The sequence below is a fragment of the Delphinapterus leucas genome, chromosome 16 (genome assembly GCF_059928025.1).
Source record: "Delphinapterus leucas isolate spDelLeu-1000000601 "Yukka" chromosome 16, BTC_Dleu_Yukka2, whole genome shotgun sequence".
NCBI classification, from domain to species: domain Eukaryota; kingdom Metazoa; phylum Chordata; class Mammalia; order Artiodactyla; family Monodontidae; genus Delphinapterus; species Delphinapterus leucas.
The window spans coordinates 17797545-17816061 of NC_143144.1; the positions used below are offsets into that span (position 1 = coordinate 17797545).

The 18517-nt window shown below is 41.7% G+C and overlaps 1 protein-coding gene across 3 annotated transcripts in view; it reads left to right on the forward strand.

Moving 5' to 3' along the window:
* ARID5B (AT-rich interaction domain 5B) overlaps window positions 1-18517 on the forward strand; it is a 189170-nt gene that overhangs the window by 141415 nt on the left and 29238 nt on the right. Inside the window, exons 1-4 of one of the 3 annotated variants that reach the window (XM_089897534.1) lie at window positions 554-986; window positions 2411-2544; window positions 8628-8832; window positions 10791-10843. In XM_089897534.1, the coding sequence (XP_089753660.1) occupies window positions 983-986; window positions 2411-2544; window positions 8628-8832; window positions 10791-10843 (396 nt within the window). In that variant the 5' untranslated portion in view covers window positions 554-982. Of the gene's footprint in view, window positions 1-553; window positions 987-2410; window positions 2545-8627; window positions 8833-10790; window positions 10844-18517 lie in introns of those variants that run through there. The other 2 variants (XM_089897533.1, XM_022560587.3) reach the window with 2 other exon arrangements.

The window sequence follows — 18517 nt, forward strand, 5'->3', positions numbered from 1 at the left end:
TACTTGCCTTTCTTAGGGACAAAAGCCTTTTTCTCTTGATCAGATTCCACTTAGAGTTTAAGTTTGTGCGACCAGACTGTTAGGTGTTAGTCTGTTCTAAATTTGCAATTCTCAGAATTTGCTGGGGAAGGACATGTGCCTCTCTGGGTTCTGAAAGCAGCTCAAAGAATGGAGAAAATAGACCCGATTTGGGGATGACTTATTGTCAGTTCCCGGAACCTTTGCCTTTATTCAAAACAGCCTGTTCAGTGCAAGTTCTCTCTATCTAAAAGGCCTTTGGGATTTGAAAGCTTTTCTGGAAATAAATGCCTTTTAGGTTTAAATGCTTTTTGCCAACATGTTAGGAAGGAACGATCACAGTAACAAGTCTTAGAACAGAGGCAAGATTGTTTTCTTCCTTTTAATGAAATGCTTCAGCCCTTACCCCAAGTTCTGTGGGTTTCTGTCAGCTTTCTGCCTTGCTATTATTATGATAAGGGACTTGAAAGTACATCCTTCCCTCGAGGTCATTAAAGTCTTAGCCCTTGGGTCAGTTGTGGAAACACTTCTGTGCTACACTGCGTCCTCAAACCAAAATGGTCCCCACCCTGGCTCCAGGCCGAGCCTGGAAGGAAGGTGGCATCGGGCTCTGACAGGGGAACAGGAGGCCAGGATCCACAAAACAGGCCGGATGAAATCACCAACCCCGTGTGGTAGTCTCAGAGAGAGGCAAGCCCTGCCTGCCAGTCTGGCAACTCAAGCCAAGTCCTCGGAGCTCATCCCACACACCCCCGTGCTAGTCACTGCTGTGTGTTTACATGAGTAATGGAGCTGCCGGGGGAGGGGAGTTGTAAGCAGAGCGCTGAGCCTCGCAGCTCGCATTCGGAGGGAAGCTGACATCCACACCAAGTCAAGTCGAGACTTCAGGGACACAGGGCCGGGAAGCAGTCACATGCTGTAGCTTTCACGCGCACAGACATCAGGCAGATGTCTGTCGACTGGAATGGGTAATCGCCGCTTTCTCTTTGCTTGATTTTTTTGTTTGTGAGTTTGTTTACCTTTGATGATTCCAGGCTGGCTTTCTGAGATGGACTTTAAGACAAACGTTTTGGGGAAATGAGAGGAGAACGGATTTGGGAAAGGGGGGGGAGTCTGAGCCCCAAAGCCACTTTTTAAACTTTTGCCTGATCGTAAAGGCAGCTCTGCTTTATTGTGCTTTGTCAACAGCAAGACTGTTATCCACAGTAGAAAATCAAATTAGTGGGATTAATTGTGTTTGTTAAGAGGAGTACAGCGTACAGTGTCCTAAAAGCACTGGTTAATGGCGCGACATGATTTAAGATTAACAACAGTTAAGAGGGTTTGAGTTGTTCAGATTTTCCATGGTCATAATCATACCTTAAAGCAATAAAGAAGTGTGGGTACCTTGAAAGGTCCTAAAGAAATTGCTTGGGGTATAATTTGTTAGTTTGGAATTCTTCAAGGGCTAGTCGGTTAGTTGGTTTGTTTTATTTTTGCTTGACTCCGGTGACTGATGAAGTTAAATGTGAAAGCTGATGCCGGAGAGTCGTAGCACTCAATAAACAGCAGCCTTTTTTTTTTCTCCTTCTTTCTGTATGGATCTTAAAGGGATTCAAACTCAGCATCCAAGATGAAATATAACTTTGATTTGTGTCTTGTCTATGGCTTTTAAAAAGTATAATCTCCACGGAATCAGGCTAACTCCAGTGTGATCTTTGGAAGTTATTTTAAATAACCCTCAAGATCTTCATAAAAAAAATACATTGAAAAGGAAAAGAGAACATGCTGACTTAAATGTATCTGCCAGATTTGTTGAGATTTGAAGCATGCTGGTCGCAATATTAATAGTAAATACATGGGATAATATTTTTCAGATTGTTATTTTGAATGCCTCTTTTTTTTACAGCTCTCTCCTTACTTATTTGTATCATACTTTGAGAAAACACTCACGTCTCCACTTTTGAAGAGAGATGTTTTCAAACGTTACATTACTATGATACCATAATGGGCTGGCATATCATTTGGGTTTCTGAAAACAAGATGCAAAACAAAAAACAAAGAATGAGCCAGGCTCAGGGCTGTCTTTCAGCCCAACATGTCTCTTTGATAACAGTGGGGAAGTGCATTTTCCTTATCCTAACCCTTTAAAGCTGAGGGCTTCATTTTATTTATATTAATTAGACACGTTCAAGTGTAATAGATGAGCTTTGGGGAACATGGACAGAAGTGTACAGTCTACCAAGAGGCAGCCTTTCAGAGAGAGACGCCTAAAAGGAGGCTTGGCTACCACAGATGTGTATGTTTCTCTGAACAATTAGAGGGCGCCACTGGAGTTTTAACATCCTTGGTTTTTCATAAGGAAACCCACGCAAATGAAAATGTATCTCATCTGTTCTCCATTTGTTTTCAGCGCCAAATCTTAAAGGCAGACCACGCAAAAAGAAACCATGCCCACAGAGAAGAGATTCATTCAGTGGTGGTAAAGATTCCAACAACAATTCCGATGGCAAATCCGTTGCCAAGGTACAGTCATTCGGCTCCATGGTATTCGTTTTGCTGCATCTTTTTGTTTTCCCCTCTTCTCTTTCTCTCTCTGCTCCTGTGTCTTGGTGGCAGTATTCAATTCAGAGTCTGACTTTGCTATTCACAGCTCTCTGCTGTTCCTGTTCCCGCCACCTCCCCTCCCCTCCCCACCCCTCCCCTTCCCCGGGGGGTGGGGGTGGGGGTGGGGGAGGGGCAGTGCAGGCATTTTGATTAGTCAGCAGAAAGACTTCCCACCTCCCTGTCTGGCCTGTTGGGTAAAGGACAGATGATTAAGCGCCCACGTCACTGAGGCTGAGATTTCATAGTAGGTGACACAATGACATAGTTTACTCTGCTTGTATCAAAAATAGACAAGCTGAACCATCCTCTTTCTGAATGTATTCATCTAAATATGTTTCAGCGGTTAACAGAGGACGAAATTAGAAATGGCTAGAATTAATCTTTTTTCAAGTTACTTTTTTTTCAAAGTCACCTCTAATTTACCTTAGAATTAAAGACACGTAGCCCAGTACTTACATGTATACATATACTCATATATAGATTTACATGTTTTTAAAGATCACTCTTGATGCAGAATGAAAGTCCAAATTCTAGACTCTTTTTCAGGCCCTGGGGCCTAAGCATTCTTTGGAATCTGGAAAGTGCATGCCTGAAGTATTTAGCACCATGAAGGGTGAAGTGTCACTTCATATTTTTAGGCTTATCTTTTTTTTTTTTTTTTTTTTTACTTTTGTGGGCTTGGATCGTGTTTCCATGATTCCGTTTATGGGGTGTTTGCGTTTAGGTGTTGTTTCTGTGCCAAAGACAGCAGTAGCCCCTTTAGGACCTGAATTGAAGCCCGGATTTCAACTGATACCACGTTTCCAGATCCAAGGACTAAGCTTACGAAAATGGGAGCATTATTAGTGAATTTGGAAGATCCTAAAGTAGGAAAACATGAATTCAGTTCTCTGTTGACCATCTACTATTTTTCTGCCATGGCCTCCTCTTCTCCTCCCAGTGAAAAGAAGCAAATCCCAGACATTCACATTCTGTAGCTTATCTTCAAGGATTATTTCATCAGGAAGTTCTGAGGACTTAACGGGTTAAAATTTCTTCATGCTTCCAAGATTGCAAGGGGTTAAAAAGAGACCACCCAGTAGAAATGTGTGTTTTCTGGCTAAAAACAAATCTGCTTTTCCCTAAAGTTATTTTTGTTCTGTTCCTTTAACCTTCTGCCAAGTGAGTCTGTGTGGATACCAAAAATGAATTTTCTAGTAATTCGGACATCTTGGCCCTACAACTACCTATCTAGGGCTTCGACTTCTGTGGTCTTGAAGGATGTCAGCGGGAACAGTTTGTTCCCTGTGACATGGCTTGCAAGATACTGCAGAATGGAGTGAGAGGGTTTTAGGATCGTGGCATTCAGCAGAGCTTGTCCTGACAAGGTCTTGTGTTGGCGCCCTGCCCCATACCTCTAAGGTGACATCACGTGTTTATCCCAGCATGTTCTGCACCTGAGCCCAGCAGGAGGAAGCTCCTTCTCATGTCATTTGGAGCCACCACCAAAGAATGCCTCTGGGAGTTTTACAGAACTCATACAATTGATCTGAAAGAACAGCACCTCTAATATCTCCCTCCGTGGAAGGCAGCTCAGGACTCCTACTCGGACCCACAAAACTGAAGAGAACTGCAGTCTGTATTTGCTGTTCACTGACTTACCCTTCTCAGAAGGGACAGTAGTGAAGCCTGGGTTTTCTGAGTGACCTTCTCCACTTGATTTGCACCAGCACTGCCATTTAGAATCTTTACCAGAAGGAGGGTCATCCTTCCGTCATTCGTTTCAATGGTGCCTTGATGAATGTCATGCTGCAATCAGCTCCCGGGGACTGGTTTAAACACCCTGCTCTTCTCGGAGTCTTGGATTACAGTCCTGCTTTGTCTGCTTCCAGTGGGTCTGGAAAGACCGCTTCACCTAGAAGAGAGAGACTGGTAGGTATGAAGTATGGCGGGCTTATCTGTTGGCACCAACAAATGGACGTAAAATCCCTGCTGAATGAACAGGCCACATCTGGGGCCGGGACAGCATTAAAAAGACGTGTGTGACTTAAAGTGCTCTTTTCTCATGAAACGCTACCGTAGAGGTTACAAGTCTGTGACCATCTGATCATTTGCTGAACTGGAAGCAACATTTCAGGTGACAGTTTGGCTTTATGACCAAGACTTGTGTGACTGTTTGTTTTTTTTTCAAAAGTGCCTCAAACAGACCATTTCTAACTGTGGATAAGTACCAGCTTCCTGCAGCTCCACGCAGCAGAGCTCTTAGAATAAGAACCCACTCACTTTGTTGTGTGCATGACTGGAAACGCAAGTCAAGTAATTTGCCTGTTGCTATCCAAAGGTTGCCCTCTTTCAGTGAGAACATGAAAACTAACTTTGCAAGACTCTGTTTTCCAAGGGACAGAGAATTTCATGGCTTTCCAACAATAGCAAAAGTCTCATGGAGAAGAGGCTACCAATTCTCTGAAGATGTCGTGAATGTGTCCAACACAAATCCAGGTCTGGGGTAAAAAGCCCATTCATAATGCCGACCTATACAAGAGAAGTCTTCTCAGCCTGGCTCTCTAATGAAAGGCCTCCATTGATAAAAGGCAAATGACTTTTCACATCCTGTAAGCACTTTCCAAAGGCCAGAAGTACATTAACAGGTGGCTTATATTCTCGTATTCTTAAAGGAACGTTAAAAAGGGAAACTGCAATAGGTTCTTCCCTTTAAATCACAAACATACTTTTGATACTTCACAAATGTGATACTTCCATTATTTTCAATATTTTTCATCCCATTTGGTTCGCAGAACTCACCCCAGGGATTATCCTTCTTGCTTTCCTGAGGAAGAAAATGAGGGTTTCCTAGGAAGTTAGTGACCAAATCGAAATTAGACTCTAGTTCCTTTCCTGCTGGTTCAGCGCATCCTGCTGCCCCAGTTGAAGGCTGAATTAGTTACAACTCAATCCAGTGAAAGGATGTGGTTAATATCAAATAGGTGGTGGTTCACTGAAAATGTTAAATGTGGATTCTTTAATTAGCACTTCTTCAATCACTTTGGAAACCCCAAAGCTCTTAGTGAACTCAACAAGTGTAAGGTGTTCAGGTCTGGGGGGTGGGGGTGGGGGGGCGGAGTGGGGCGAACAGATCTAGTAATTAACTGTTACCATCAAAAGGCTGGGCTTTCTCAAGGTCAGCATGAAGACTAGCTCCCGTGTCATATCTCAGTAGCTTAAAACGCTGAGAATGTTTCCGGGAAGTGTGAAAAAAATGTAGAAAGGAACTTGGCCTGGTCCTATCCAGAAACAGAATAATACCCTAAAGGGCTCATTTATGTTAAGTGAAGAAACGCAGGAGCTAGTCTGAGAACAGAAACCACTGTTCATGTCTTACGAAGCCCCTGGCCCCCAAGAGAAGCCCCCTGACTTTCAGGATGCAGCTCAGTAGGTGGCAGCCCAGCATCACCTGGAGCCTCCCCTGTGATCATGGGGTCTGAATGACTTTGGGTCGGGTTTGTACACGCCCTCTGTGCTTTCCTTCTGTTTCTGGGTGTTTCTGCATGGGTGAGGCAGCTCCCTAGACACTGAGGGGCAAACCTCATACTCCCTTAACAGTGGCACTTCTGACCTAACAATATAAATAAGTGGCCCGTTATCACTGCAGATTTAAGACCTCAGCCTATTTTATATGCAAAACTGACACCTACTCCTGGTTTTAAAAGATGGGTTTGGAGTGTGGGAGACCTGAGTTCTCAACTCAGAGCTCTACCCGACACTAGCCACACACTAAAATACATACCGCTGAGCTTCAGTTTCCTTGACTGTAAAATGGGGCTCAAAACCTCCCTTTTATGATTCTTGTGAACATTAGGTAGACTGTGTGAAGCCCGGGGCGCGCTGTCGCTGCTCCATTGATACTGGTTTCCTTCCCTCTGCTCAACACACAATGGAAGGAATGGAGCCCTTTTACACTTTGGAAACCACCAAGTTTTATCTTCAACTTCTCATTTGATAAATCACATTTCTAAGCTGCAGGTTTTGTAATGCCTAGTGATAAGATACGGTCTTTAATTGGAAGTATGTTCTGACTATCAATTTAATATTTTTATGAGTGTCAGTAAAATACAGTGTTTAAAAGCACAAGCTGTCGAGTGAGACTACCTGGGTTCAAATTCCAGACTCGCCACTTACTAACCTGGACATGATCTTGTGATCTTGGATGTGTTACCCATCCTCTCTCTACCTCAGTTTCCTCCTCCCTCATAGAGTAATAACCTGCCCCATTAGGGTTGTGAGCATGAAATGAGATAGGGCCCAAACAGGGCTTAGAATAGAGCCTGGCTACATAGTAAGCACTCAAAAAAGGCCAGAGAGCAAGACAGATTAGAACTGGAGTGATTTTATGATTTTAAAGAGCCGTTAAATGATAGATTTCATCAGAACTTTAGACTCAACAATCTGAAATTTGACAGTGAAAAATGATGACAATATAAAGTTTCCCAGGATGCTTGCCTTAATATAATGTTACCAAGTACTAAGGTTTGAAAATACTGTTAAGAAGAAATCCTATATGGAAAAATGTTTTCATCCCACTTCCACTGATCTTTAAAAATTAAAATCTTATCTAGAGGCCCAGTTGATTGAGCTGTGCAGGAAGTTTTATTTTTTTCCAGGACTCTATAAAGATATTAAACTAGTGTGTCCATTTGAGAGAATAAACAATAAAGAAGACCCTTGCAGAGGAGGCGTTTGTTTCCCTTTAATAAATAAATGTAGCCTTTTATGTTCTTAGAGGAGAGGTTCCCCTTTAGTAAATAAGTGAGGCCTTTTATGTTCTTAGAGCTTGGGAAGGAGACTCTGAAGGGAAAGAATAAGAGGGGTCAGAAATCTGAAATGGAAAACCTTGTTGAATGTGTGGGACATTTTAATTCGTACCATTTCCTGGGCAATCATCCTCTTCTCTCAGACGTTAGATCGGGAGATGTAATGAATATTGGAATGTACACATTCCCCATGGGCTCACTTGAACTCGCAGCTTGACCCTTTGTACTTCCCCCTTTGACAATTAAAATCTCTCAGCAGCTCAGCCGTTACATTTAACAACCATCAAAGGCCTCTTGTAGAACGTGGCAGCGAGGAGGGAACATGAGGTTGGCCGTTCGGTGTGGCAAGCTCCATATTTGCCTGGAGCATGGAGGGAAGAACATCTGGCCCATGTACTGTCATTTATTTATTAATTATGGAGCTTTTCACTTACTCTTCTTGGGTTTTTAGCTGACCTCTACTTTTTCTTTTGTGGCAACTTAACATCTATGAGATTCTCAGAGCTGACTGAAAAGCGAGACGCCCTCCTTAAAGAGTGGGGTGTTTTGTTTCCTACTGAGGGTGTATCTGGGCATCACCCTCGGGTGACAGATAGCAGAGACCTTGCTGGTATTCCTGATGCCAACATCTGCCAGCATTGACCTGTTTTTCCAGTTTGCTGGGAAGAGTGGCAACAAGATAAGTTTACTATGAAGAAATACACCTGCCTTTCATTTTGATACAAAATGCGAAACATGGGACTGTTATTAAGAACGTTCCTTGAATGATAGTAACAGATGGTGCCCCTTAGGAAAATAAAGTGTATAAAGAGACAGGAGAATGGTCCTAGTAGATGCAAACACTGTTTCTGGTTTCATATCAACATACTTGTAAGGAGTCTAAAAGAGGTTGGCACAGTTTGGCAAACCATGGCCCACTGGCCACCTGTTTCTATAAATAAAATTTTATTGGAACACAACCTCACCCATTCATTTACATTTTGTCTGGGATGGCTCTCGGTGCTAGGGTTGAGTAGCTGTGACCAAGACAATAGTGCCCAAAAGCCTACCATAGTTACTATCCGGCCCTTTACAGAAATTTACCATCTCCTGGTCTAAGACGATTCATATCCAGTGGTGCCTCTAAGAGCTATTTCAGGGCAAGGGTAGTTTACTGGTTCCTGTCCTAGCTATGTCTTTGTAAGTGTTCCAGAGCTGTGCTTGATTTGATGTGGCATATTTTTTTCCCTTTTCCAGGTGAAATGTGAGGCCAGGTCAGCCTTGACCAAGCCGAAGAATAACCATAATAACTGTAAAAAAGTCTCCAATGAAGAAAAACCAAAGGTTGGAATTGGTGAAGAGTGCAGGGCAGATGAGCAGGCCTTCCTGGTGGCACTTTATAAATACATGAAAGAAAGGAAGACGCCAATAGAACGAATACCGTATTTAGGTTTTAAACAGAGTAAGTATACTTGTTTTCATTTCTGAAATATCAAAACCGCTCAGATTCTTTGAATTGGGGGAAAAAAATTTTGACTCAGGATTATGTTGAAATCCTATTCTGGAGATGATGTTCTCTGTTTGTACTAAATCTACAAATCATCCAGGCCAGGAATTTTTCCCCCTGCCTCCTTCCTCGATATTGTTCCCTTCTGGGGCAGTTGCAGTGAGATATTTATAGGCTCGAATCCACTGATTATGACTGGAAATAGACATGTTGAAAGTTCCTCATTTTCTGTTTTGTCAGTCTTGAGTGTCTGTAACGCCTTTCTTCTGAGATAATAATATGACGTAGCTTTATCAGGCACAGATGTTGCCTGAAGAGACAGCTTTTAAAAGGAGGACATTAAAAGATGGACAAAACAACCACAAAGAGAAAACATATTTCCTAAGCCCCAAATTTGTTAGGAGATAACAAAAACCTGATGACTTCAGAGGAAACAAGGAATACACAAATTTGAACCGAGGGCCCAATTTTGAATTACTTTGACATGTACATGTAAGCGTCATCATATATTTTAAAGTAGAACAGGGAACTCTCAGCTGAGCAGAATTCCTTATAAAAAGAGAAGAAACCCAGACCCTGTCCTGATTTCACAACTGAATATATATACTGCCTCTGTCTGGACTTCGTGGCACACAAAGCGATGAGCCCCTGGCTTGAAAAATAGTATTTTCTCCAAATGTATCTTCCTAGATTAAAACCATGTGTCATTTTGATGAAGAATGTCAAACCTGTATGTTTTACATAACAATTTACATACCTAATGGCAACTGGCACTGATTGCAAGAGAACACTTGCAGCTATTATAAACTTATATAACTACGAATGATTACAATGTTTGTCTGAAAACTGGTTGCTTGAAATAGAAGTAAAATTAATGTACTATGAACAGCTTTGTTGCATTATGCATTGGTTCAGATTAAATCAAGGCTGAGGCAGGGCTCTTGATAGCTTTGAAATAGTGCAGGGTTCAATGAGGCTTTTCGAACGTGTTGTGTCAAAGAGCCTTTTTTTTTTTTTTTTTTAATTTTATTCTTCATTTCCTTTACCAAGGAATTACTTGAAGTTCAATTTTCCCCTCTTGTGAAAGAATCAAATCCGTAGCAGTCCCATTCCACGGTATTTAGTACAAATGAACAGGGTTGCTAGCAATTTGGCATAGATGTTTAATAGCATAAACACATGCATGTCCTGAGAAGAGAAAACTGTTTTTAAAAATACATATGTGCAACATCACACAGGCAAGTTAGGGGACTGAGTGGACAAATGACTCAATTGCTCTGTGAACCAGTATCTTCCCTTCCTTTGATCTGTTGTATCACTGCAGCCTCAAGGGTGAAATATCTATTTCCCTGCTCAGTGCAAGGTACCATGTGCTAGTGAAATATGCTATGAGCTTTTAATATAGTGCTACCATCAGACATTCTATTAAGAAGCTAATCATATATTAAAGTGGCTGTTAATTTATTGATTATGGAGAGTTCTTATCTGAAGGAGGCATTATATATTACCCTTTAGTCAATGGCTTCTTTCTAAGGGTCCTACAAGAACAGCCCCCATTTTGAAATCCCCCTCTTTTCCCAAGGAGGCTGTAACTTAGCTTCCCTTGGTCTGCTGATGGCAATAGGACTAAAAATTGTGTTTTTCCTTTATCCTAAAAGTAGAACTATTTCCGTATTTGTGACTGTTTCTTTTTTAAGAAATATTTTAAGTGGTACTAATATATCCTGTTGTTGAACACCCTTTGGCAAATTGTTTCCTAAGAACTTAGCTCTCTGGGTTACTGTTAGTATTTCTTTGTTTTTTTTTTTTTTTTCTCTTTCTCATTGAAAAAACAAAGCAAAATGTTTTAATTGACATTTCTTGGAAATATGTTAATGCAATGCTTATCTAAATACTTATTGTCCCTCTAACAGTTAACCTTTGGACTATGTTTCAAGCTGCTCAAAAACTGGGAGGATATGAAACAGTAAGTGTTTAAGCGACTTAAACGAAATAGTTTTGCAATCTAACCCCCCACCCGCACCCTGCTGTGACCAAAATGGAGAAAACGCAAAAAGCAAACCATCGCTGACTTACCTTTTCAAATGGCTCTACACTTTTGGGGGTTTATTGGGCCGCTTTTGGAAACAGTCCCAATTAGTTCCAGGTTTGGCAAAATTGTAAACTTGTCGTAAAAACTACAAGTGGAAAACATATGTAACTCTCCCCTGTCAGGGAAATTAGTTGGGTCTGTAATTTTTTCCCATGTTGAGAAAGGGCTATTATTGTACAACAAGCCAAGATTGCATAAAAGAAATTTCCCTTGGCAACATACCTGACATCTGTTCATGTCTAATATGGGAAATGTATTAAAGGCTTTCAAAAGTAATCAGTATTGGCCATTAAGGAATAGAATGCAGCAGAATCTCCTCTCATTCTAGGGCAAAGAAGCTCTATTAGACAAGGGTCAGTGCCACATAAACAGGAAGTTATCAAACTTATTCAGAACAGGCTCTGACACTCTTTATCAGCTAATTCTAACTGACAGGAACGGGTTATTTTTAGCTCACAGGAAAATCTGATGGCCAGGGAGGTTTACAGCATGTATTTTGAACTGATAAAATGTTAGAGCAACAGACTCAGATTAAAATCTTGAAAGAAGAAGAGAGAGCTGCACTAATACAGCATCTGTAATAAAATCAAGTGACACAGGACGATGTCATCACTGGAAAGATTTTCTCCTCCACACAATGATCAGATTGAGTTGTGCAGGTTCTTCTACAATTGAAGAAGAAATTGTTTTTTTTCTTTCCTCACAGAGTAACCTGGGGTATATCCCTGTATCGGTAGTAAAATGACAGTAAGAGACACAGAGTCAAGAAAATGAAATTCATTTTAACCCAAAATAATGAGTGTTTCTTGCCAGATGTAGCATATTGTTCCACAAACTAATGTAAGGGTGTGATGTCAGGGGCTTGGGATGGGAAAAGACAGCAAGTGTTATGTGACTCATGTAATCTGGTATTAATGTAGAGATACCTGCTGTGAGTTCTGACTAAAAATTCTTTGATGTGAGTCTATATACATGTAAAATGCTTATTTAATATATGGGCATACATAGATTTTTATAAGGAAATCGAATACTCATATGAACTACATTTAAAGGTGCATTTCATAGACATGAATTTGCTTAAAATACTTGTTTTACCAAATGCCCTATTGAAAAATAAATAATGTAATTTTTCACTTGGTTGGATCTGTTGATAGGACAGGGAGTTTGACTCCTTCCCACTGTGGCTCATAGTTTTGCAAAATCTTGAGCTAATTATAGCTTTTGTGCATGTGAAAAAGCTGATAACTTATTCAGTGTTAGTCTCATAAATTTAGGAGTCATCCCCATAGCCTAGACGTTTAAGCCTAGCCTTTAAAGTTCAGAGTAGGAATACACATTCTTATGGACCGTGACTGCAGGCAGTTACATGATATTGCACAACATTATGAATGTCTTTTTAAACCCAGGAATTTTTTGTTATTCACTGATTGATAGGGAGAGTGCCAGTAAATTTCACAGAATCAGTTTTTCCTGCTTTTGTATCTTCTGTATTTGCACAAGGATTTTTTTTTTTTTTAACATGCAATAGCAGAGTGGTGTAGAAAATACAAAAGAAACTTCTGATGAGTCTCAAGGCATTTGCAATACTCTTTGAACAAACAGTGATTATTCTTCTTCTGTTGAATGAACGAATGAATGAATGAATCACACAATCAGCAGATCACCTGACCACATATTTACTGAGTGTCTTATGTGTGTAAGGTATTGTGTTAAGACACCCTGGGAGACATAAAAATATCTAGGCCAGGGGTTCCAGTTGCTTACCATCCAGGAAAGGCAGTAATTATAAAACAAGGTGGAAAAAAAGATCAGTGCCCGGTTCAGGTAAAGTACTTCCTCATTTAGAGATGGGGAAGAAAGACTTGTGGCCCTGATGCCAGTTGAGCAGAATTTTGGAGAACGGATGGAATTTAGACATGAAAGATCATGACCTTCTTGGAAGAGAAAATCAGATGGGGAAACAAACTATGTAGGTAGAATAAAGTTGGGTATAGAGAGTTTGTAACTTAAAGTAGAGTCACTAGGTGGTGGGGATAAGTGACCGTGAAGGGGAATCCAGAGAGAAGGATGCACCCGAGGGAAGAAGGCCCTTGGATGCTAGGCAGTGAGGGATGGGGCTGGGGGCGATGAAGATTGATAACAAGTTAAATGTTCTGTTTTGCCACTTACTCTTCCTGCCCTGCGTTGTGCTGGATGGAGTGGAGGAGAGAGTGACTGGGATGGGTGAACGTGGCAAGACCAGACGGGCATCTGCTTTCCATCTGGTTATGTGTTTCACGTCTCTTCAGCCAAGTCACAAAGAGGACAGGTGACCTGTGGGGTGGCCCTTTTCCTCCTTCCCTCTCCACTCACCCTTCAACTTCTTCATCCTTTGGCGGGTCCCTGCCACAGATTACAATACGCCGTATTTTTTTCATCTCATCTCAAGCAGTGAATCTACGTGGCTATCTCACTGTAAAATCTGTTTGGGGCCATAAACTGAATGAAGCCAACTGGTGGGATTTTTCCTGCCTTCTTTCTTTCCTTCTTTCCCTCCTTCCTTCCTTCCTTTTTAAAAAATGCCTCATACTACCTGTTGGCCCTGCAGGCACTTAAGTTTGCCACTCCTGTTTCTACCTTTAAGCTTTTGAACCTGTGAAGTACAGAAAACATTTTTCTCTAGTATATTTTGACTAATAAAAGTCTGAGATGCTCAGTGAGGATTCAGTTTTGAAGTCACTCCAGGAGATGTATGAATGATATCCACAGTCTGAGGACTTAACCTTGTCATCGCAGCGTTACTAGAGGATACTTATCTGTGAGATTATCTGATGTCGGAAGCAAGTGTAGACTTGTCATTTAGAGCTCAAAAGAGATCTTAGAATCTTCCAGATCAGTGAAGAAGATTCTAAAGGCTTCCCAGAAGCTACTCAAGAACCGGGGCTCAGATTTTCAATGGGGAACTTTAAAGTATAAGTAGTTTTCTAAGTCTCTGAGATATCAACTCTGGGGTGGGGCCTGGCCTGAGAATTTGAGGATCCTTTTTTTTTTTTTAAGCTGCCCAGATTATGTTAATTCAAAGCTAATGGTAACAGTGATTACTAGACCTCACAACTCCTGGCTTCAGAAGCCCCCATCTAAGTCAAGTATCAAAGATTAGAATGTTGTCTTCATGCTAGTACTAAATAAACACGATAAACATGCCAGAGTATTAACATTCCTTGGCTCAGAAGTAGCACAAAGTTTCCAACGAATATTTTTCTGTTTGGTGAAGTGGCAATCTAAATTGGGACTCAATAAGCCATTTTCATTTTGAATAAGGAAAAGTGTAGCCCCCTAACTTTACTTTTCGCAAATTGGCCTTTATGCAGAAAAAGATCCTTGCCCTGCTCCAGATGAAACTGAGGCACAGGGAGATGAAATGAGTTGAATGGGGTCACCATGGCATTCTTCACATTCTGAATTGCTGAGAATTTTGTGCATAATTACTTCAACCTCCATAGTATCACTGGGAAGAAAGAGATTTATAAATTCTTTGTGCCTTCCATTCCCAGCAGTCTCTTATGTATCTTTTTATGTATTTGGGGTGATGTTTTGGAAGAAAAAAAAAAGATCTAATAACCTACCTTCATTGGTAGCATCTTTCAGTCACTTCTTTGTACTTAATACGAACCTCACCAGATATACTAACTATTAGCTGAGATTTTCTGATTCTTGAGAAAAATGTGTGACCTTAGAAGATGGGTCAGGAAGTCTGGAAGATGTAAATACTCAGTAATAGTAAAAAATTGCAAGTTTAAAATGTGTAGATATATTTCTTCTGCTGTTAACTTGTGATTGGATAAAGACATCTCTCTGGAATTCCTTCTGGTTATAAAAAGAGGCCATCTTAATTGGCTTGTTTTTGTTTGTGGTTATAAACTATTCCAAACCTTCTGGTTCGAATTGAGGATTACGGATTATTTCATTTTAGTCCTTCACAACCCACAAATTGAATTAAAAAAAAAAAAAGAGCACAAGTTCTATTTTAAGCCTTTACAGCATTCAACTAATGGCTATATTCTGTTCTCTTGGCCTCTTCTGCCTCTGCTAGAAATGTATATTGTGTCTCTGCACCCCTACGTTTAGAGATCATAAATGTATTGAATGGATTTGATTTCCTAAAGAACAGTATACTGGCATTTTGATTGGTTGGCAATGAGGACCCTTCTTTAACAGTCGTATATCCAATTTCTCCTTCCAAACATTTGAGAGTCTGGGTCACCTGCAGTGGAAGAGGCAGAACTGAATCAAGTTTTGCTGATGAGCTAAGGAGGTCTTCACTTCAGTGTCTGGTGAAGCAATTAAAGCTTGCAGAGTAGCTTGGGGTATTACCAGGATGCAGCGTGTTGATGATGGTTTGCTAAAGTGATTTCCATTTGGCTAAACATTTGATGGCGAGCCAGAAGCAATATTTGGAGAGAGGTTGAGTCGGGAAATGGGTCTTGAGTAAATCTTATCCTAGAGGCAGAGGACCATGCAAGTGCTGCCTTCTAAGAATGTCAGCTCACAGCCCCGCCTCGCCCCATGGGTGAGACCGGACCATTACTTCCCAACTGCAAGAAGTCACTTGTCTTCTTGCTGGAAGGATTAGGCTTTGACATCAGATTCTGGCTTTGACATCATTTCAAGGCATCCTCTGAATCTAACCCTAGTTCTCTGGACAGACAAAGCCTCTCGCTTAATTCAAAATTCTCGAGGCCAAAGATGATGTCATATCGCTTTGAAAGGCTCCGGTTCCTGGAGTACTACCAGGAAAAAAAAGTCATCTTCCTTGAATTCAGTCCACCCTCAAGGTGTCCTGAGGAAAAAGGCTTTCTCACAGCAGCTGGGGCAACACTGCTCGCAGGCAAACTCTCCTTCTGACTTCATAACGTCCTACACATTCTTACGGTTAATACAATAGTGGAAGCACTGTTGTCCTAAAAGATTTCTGATGACTGTTTCCTCACCAGTCAACAAAAATACCAAAATTATTTCATCCTAGTGACCTCAAAGGTAGGAAAATAAAGCCTCCAAGACTGTATCTTGGGTTAAATAGTTTTCCAATTTTTTTTAAAGTGACAGACTTTTTTTTTTTTTTTTTTTTTTTTTGCTGTACGCGGGCCTCTCACTGTTGTGGCCTCTCCCGTTGCGGAGCACAGGCTCCGGACGCGCAGGCTCAGCGGCCATGGCTCACGGGCCCAGCCGCTCCGCGGCATGTGGGATCTTCCCGGACCGGGGCACGAACCCGTGTCCCCTGCATCGGCAGGTGGACTCTCAACCACTGCGCCACCAGGGAAGCCCGACAGACTATTTTCATCAAATAAAATCATGGGAGGGACAGATTCCTTTCCCACTCACTGGGCCCATTTTCTTGGCAGGGATTAGCATTGTTGAGAGTTAGTCTCTCACACCACCTTTTAAAACACCACCTGAATTCTAAAAAGCAGTTTGAAAACCACTGTACAGTCTACCCTCTGTATCTGAGGGTTCCACATCCGAAAATTCAACCAGTCTTGGATCAGAAAAAAAAAACATTTTAATTCCAGAAAGTTCCAAAAAGAAAAACTTGAATTTGCCAAGTACCGGCAACTATTTACATAGCATTTACATTGTCTTCAGTAGTATAACCAATCTGGAGATGATTTAAAGTATATCGAAGGACGTGCATATGTTATATGCAAATTTTTTGTGGGACTTAGGCGTCCGCAAATTTTTGGTATCTGCAGGGGTCTGTGGATGCAGAGAGGCCACTGTGTTCATAAGCAGTGAAAACTTCATGAACATGATAGGTGTAGAGTGCTTTTCACAGAGTTCCTTGGGTCTTATCCACACTAGGGAAAGAAGTAACTATCAGGTGTCTTCAAAGTGAGATTAAGTTTCATATGCACCTACATTGGTTTACTTTACCTGGGTGTGGTCCACTCGGTTTTCCGTCTTGCTTTATGGTTAATTGTATGAGCTATGAATCCTGCTAGATTGTGAACCCTTAAAAGCGGTGACGTCTCTTTCTTCTCATGCTCTCACCCCACCCTCAACCCGCCACCCTCCCTTCCGCTTCCGAGCCTCTGTACCTGGTAGTGTCCTAGAATGGTAAGCAGCAGCACATGTGTTGATGTCAGGAATCCCACTGCTTGGATGAATTTTCTTTAGGAAACAGACAGCCAGAGTTCTTTGTATCCTTAAAAACCTAAAATAATAGAAGGTCAGGTTGAAACATGAACATGTCCAGGAAGCCTGAGGCTTTATGAGAGAGTTGATCAAGCTAACCCCATGGCTAGATCAAACCTTCCAGCTGAATGGGGCTGGGGGCCAGATACCAGGAGGCAGACATTGCTTCTGCCTGAGACTGGGTTTAAAGCTTACACACATCCAGAGAGGACAACAGAATAAAAGCCCAAAGCCAATGCATGCCTAGGCACGACGAAAGCCTGTTAGTACAGAAGGCAGATGTACACAGGTGGGGGCATGATGCCCAGGAGCTGTCCCAGCTGCGTCCTCCTATCTCTCCTCACAGGGCTCTGAGACCCCCTGTAGGTTTGGACAAGGCGAGGATTTAGACGTTCCTTTGCTGTACAGCCTATGGTCAGCGTTTGAATTGAAAGCGCATCTGGGCACAAAAAATAAGAGATGTATACCCAGGAGAGCTGTGTACTTAAAGGCGTTGAGCAGTTGGAAAGAGCACATTTTATGACTTTCCTGTGGAAAGAAAATATCTCAAAATGGCCTGATTCATCCAGGCTGGCCAGTGGAAGTTCAGTAAACAGTTGAGCACCCACTTCCTTGAAGGCCCAGCCCTTGTCTTTTCTCCACTGGTAAAAACTGTATTGAAACACCAGAACCTGCTAGCGGGGGGCTAGCCAGCTGCATACGGTTTACTAATGCCAAGTGGTGACTGATGCTGGCTTCCCGCGGCCACAGCGTCAAGCCTAGCGTCAGGAAGATTTTTTATTTTTCCTTTTGATAATTCATTATCTATTCTCAAAGAAGTTTTGTCATTTCTGTCATAGGCATGTGTTTAACCGGGCATCCCCTAGTCTGGATGATGGGTTGTGGGTAGGGAACACGGCCAGTTTCCACACATACCCCTGTCGGCAGTGGCCTCTTGTTCATTATATTTTTCACAGTCAGTAGTACTCTGTTTATATATTTGGTCATTTGTTTATTTTTGGGTATCTGCCACTAGGATGCAGTCATCTTGGGTGTTGGGTTTTTACTGTTGCCACCCAGCTGCTAGCACAGTACCCAACAAATGGGAGATATTCAATAAATGTTTGGTGAGTGAATGGAGGAGTGAACGGATGGATTCTGGTATAATTGGGACTTATCCGTGATGTAATGGTGAACCTATGTTCTAACTAGAGGCACAAGTGGGCAGGGTGGCAGGAACCACAGTTTTATTGGTTTTACTTTAAGAGAGTAAAATCTCAGAGCATTGGTAACCCAACCCACCCCCTTACATTCTTGCTGACCTCGTAGTAGCGATGCTATTTTCCCACTAGTGAGAATTTGAGAAATTGTAGCAGAAGCTATGGGTCCCACAGTTAT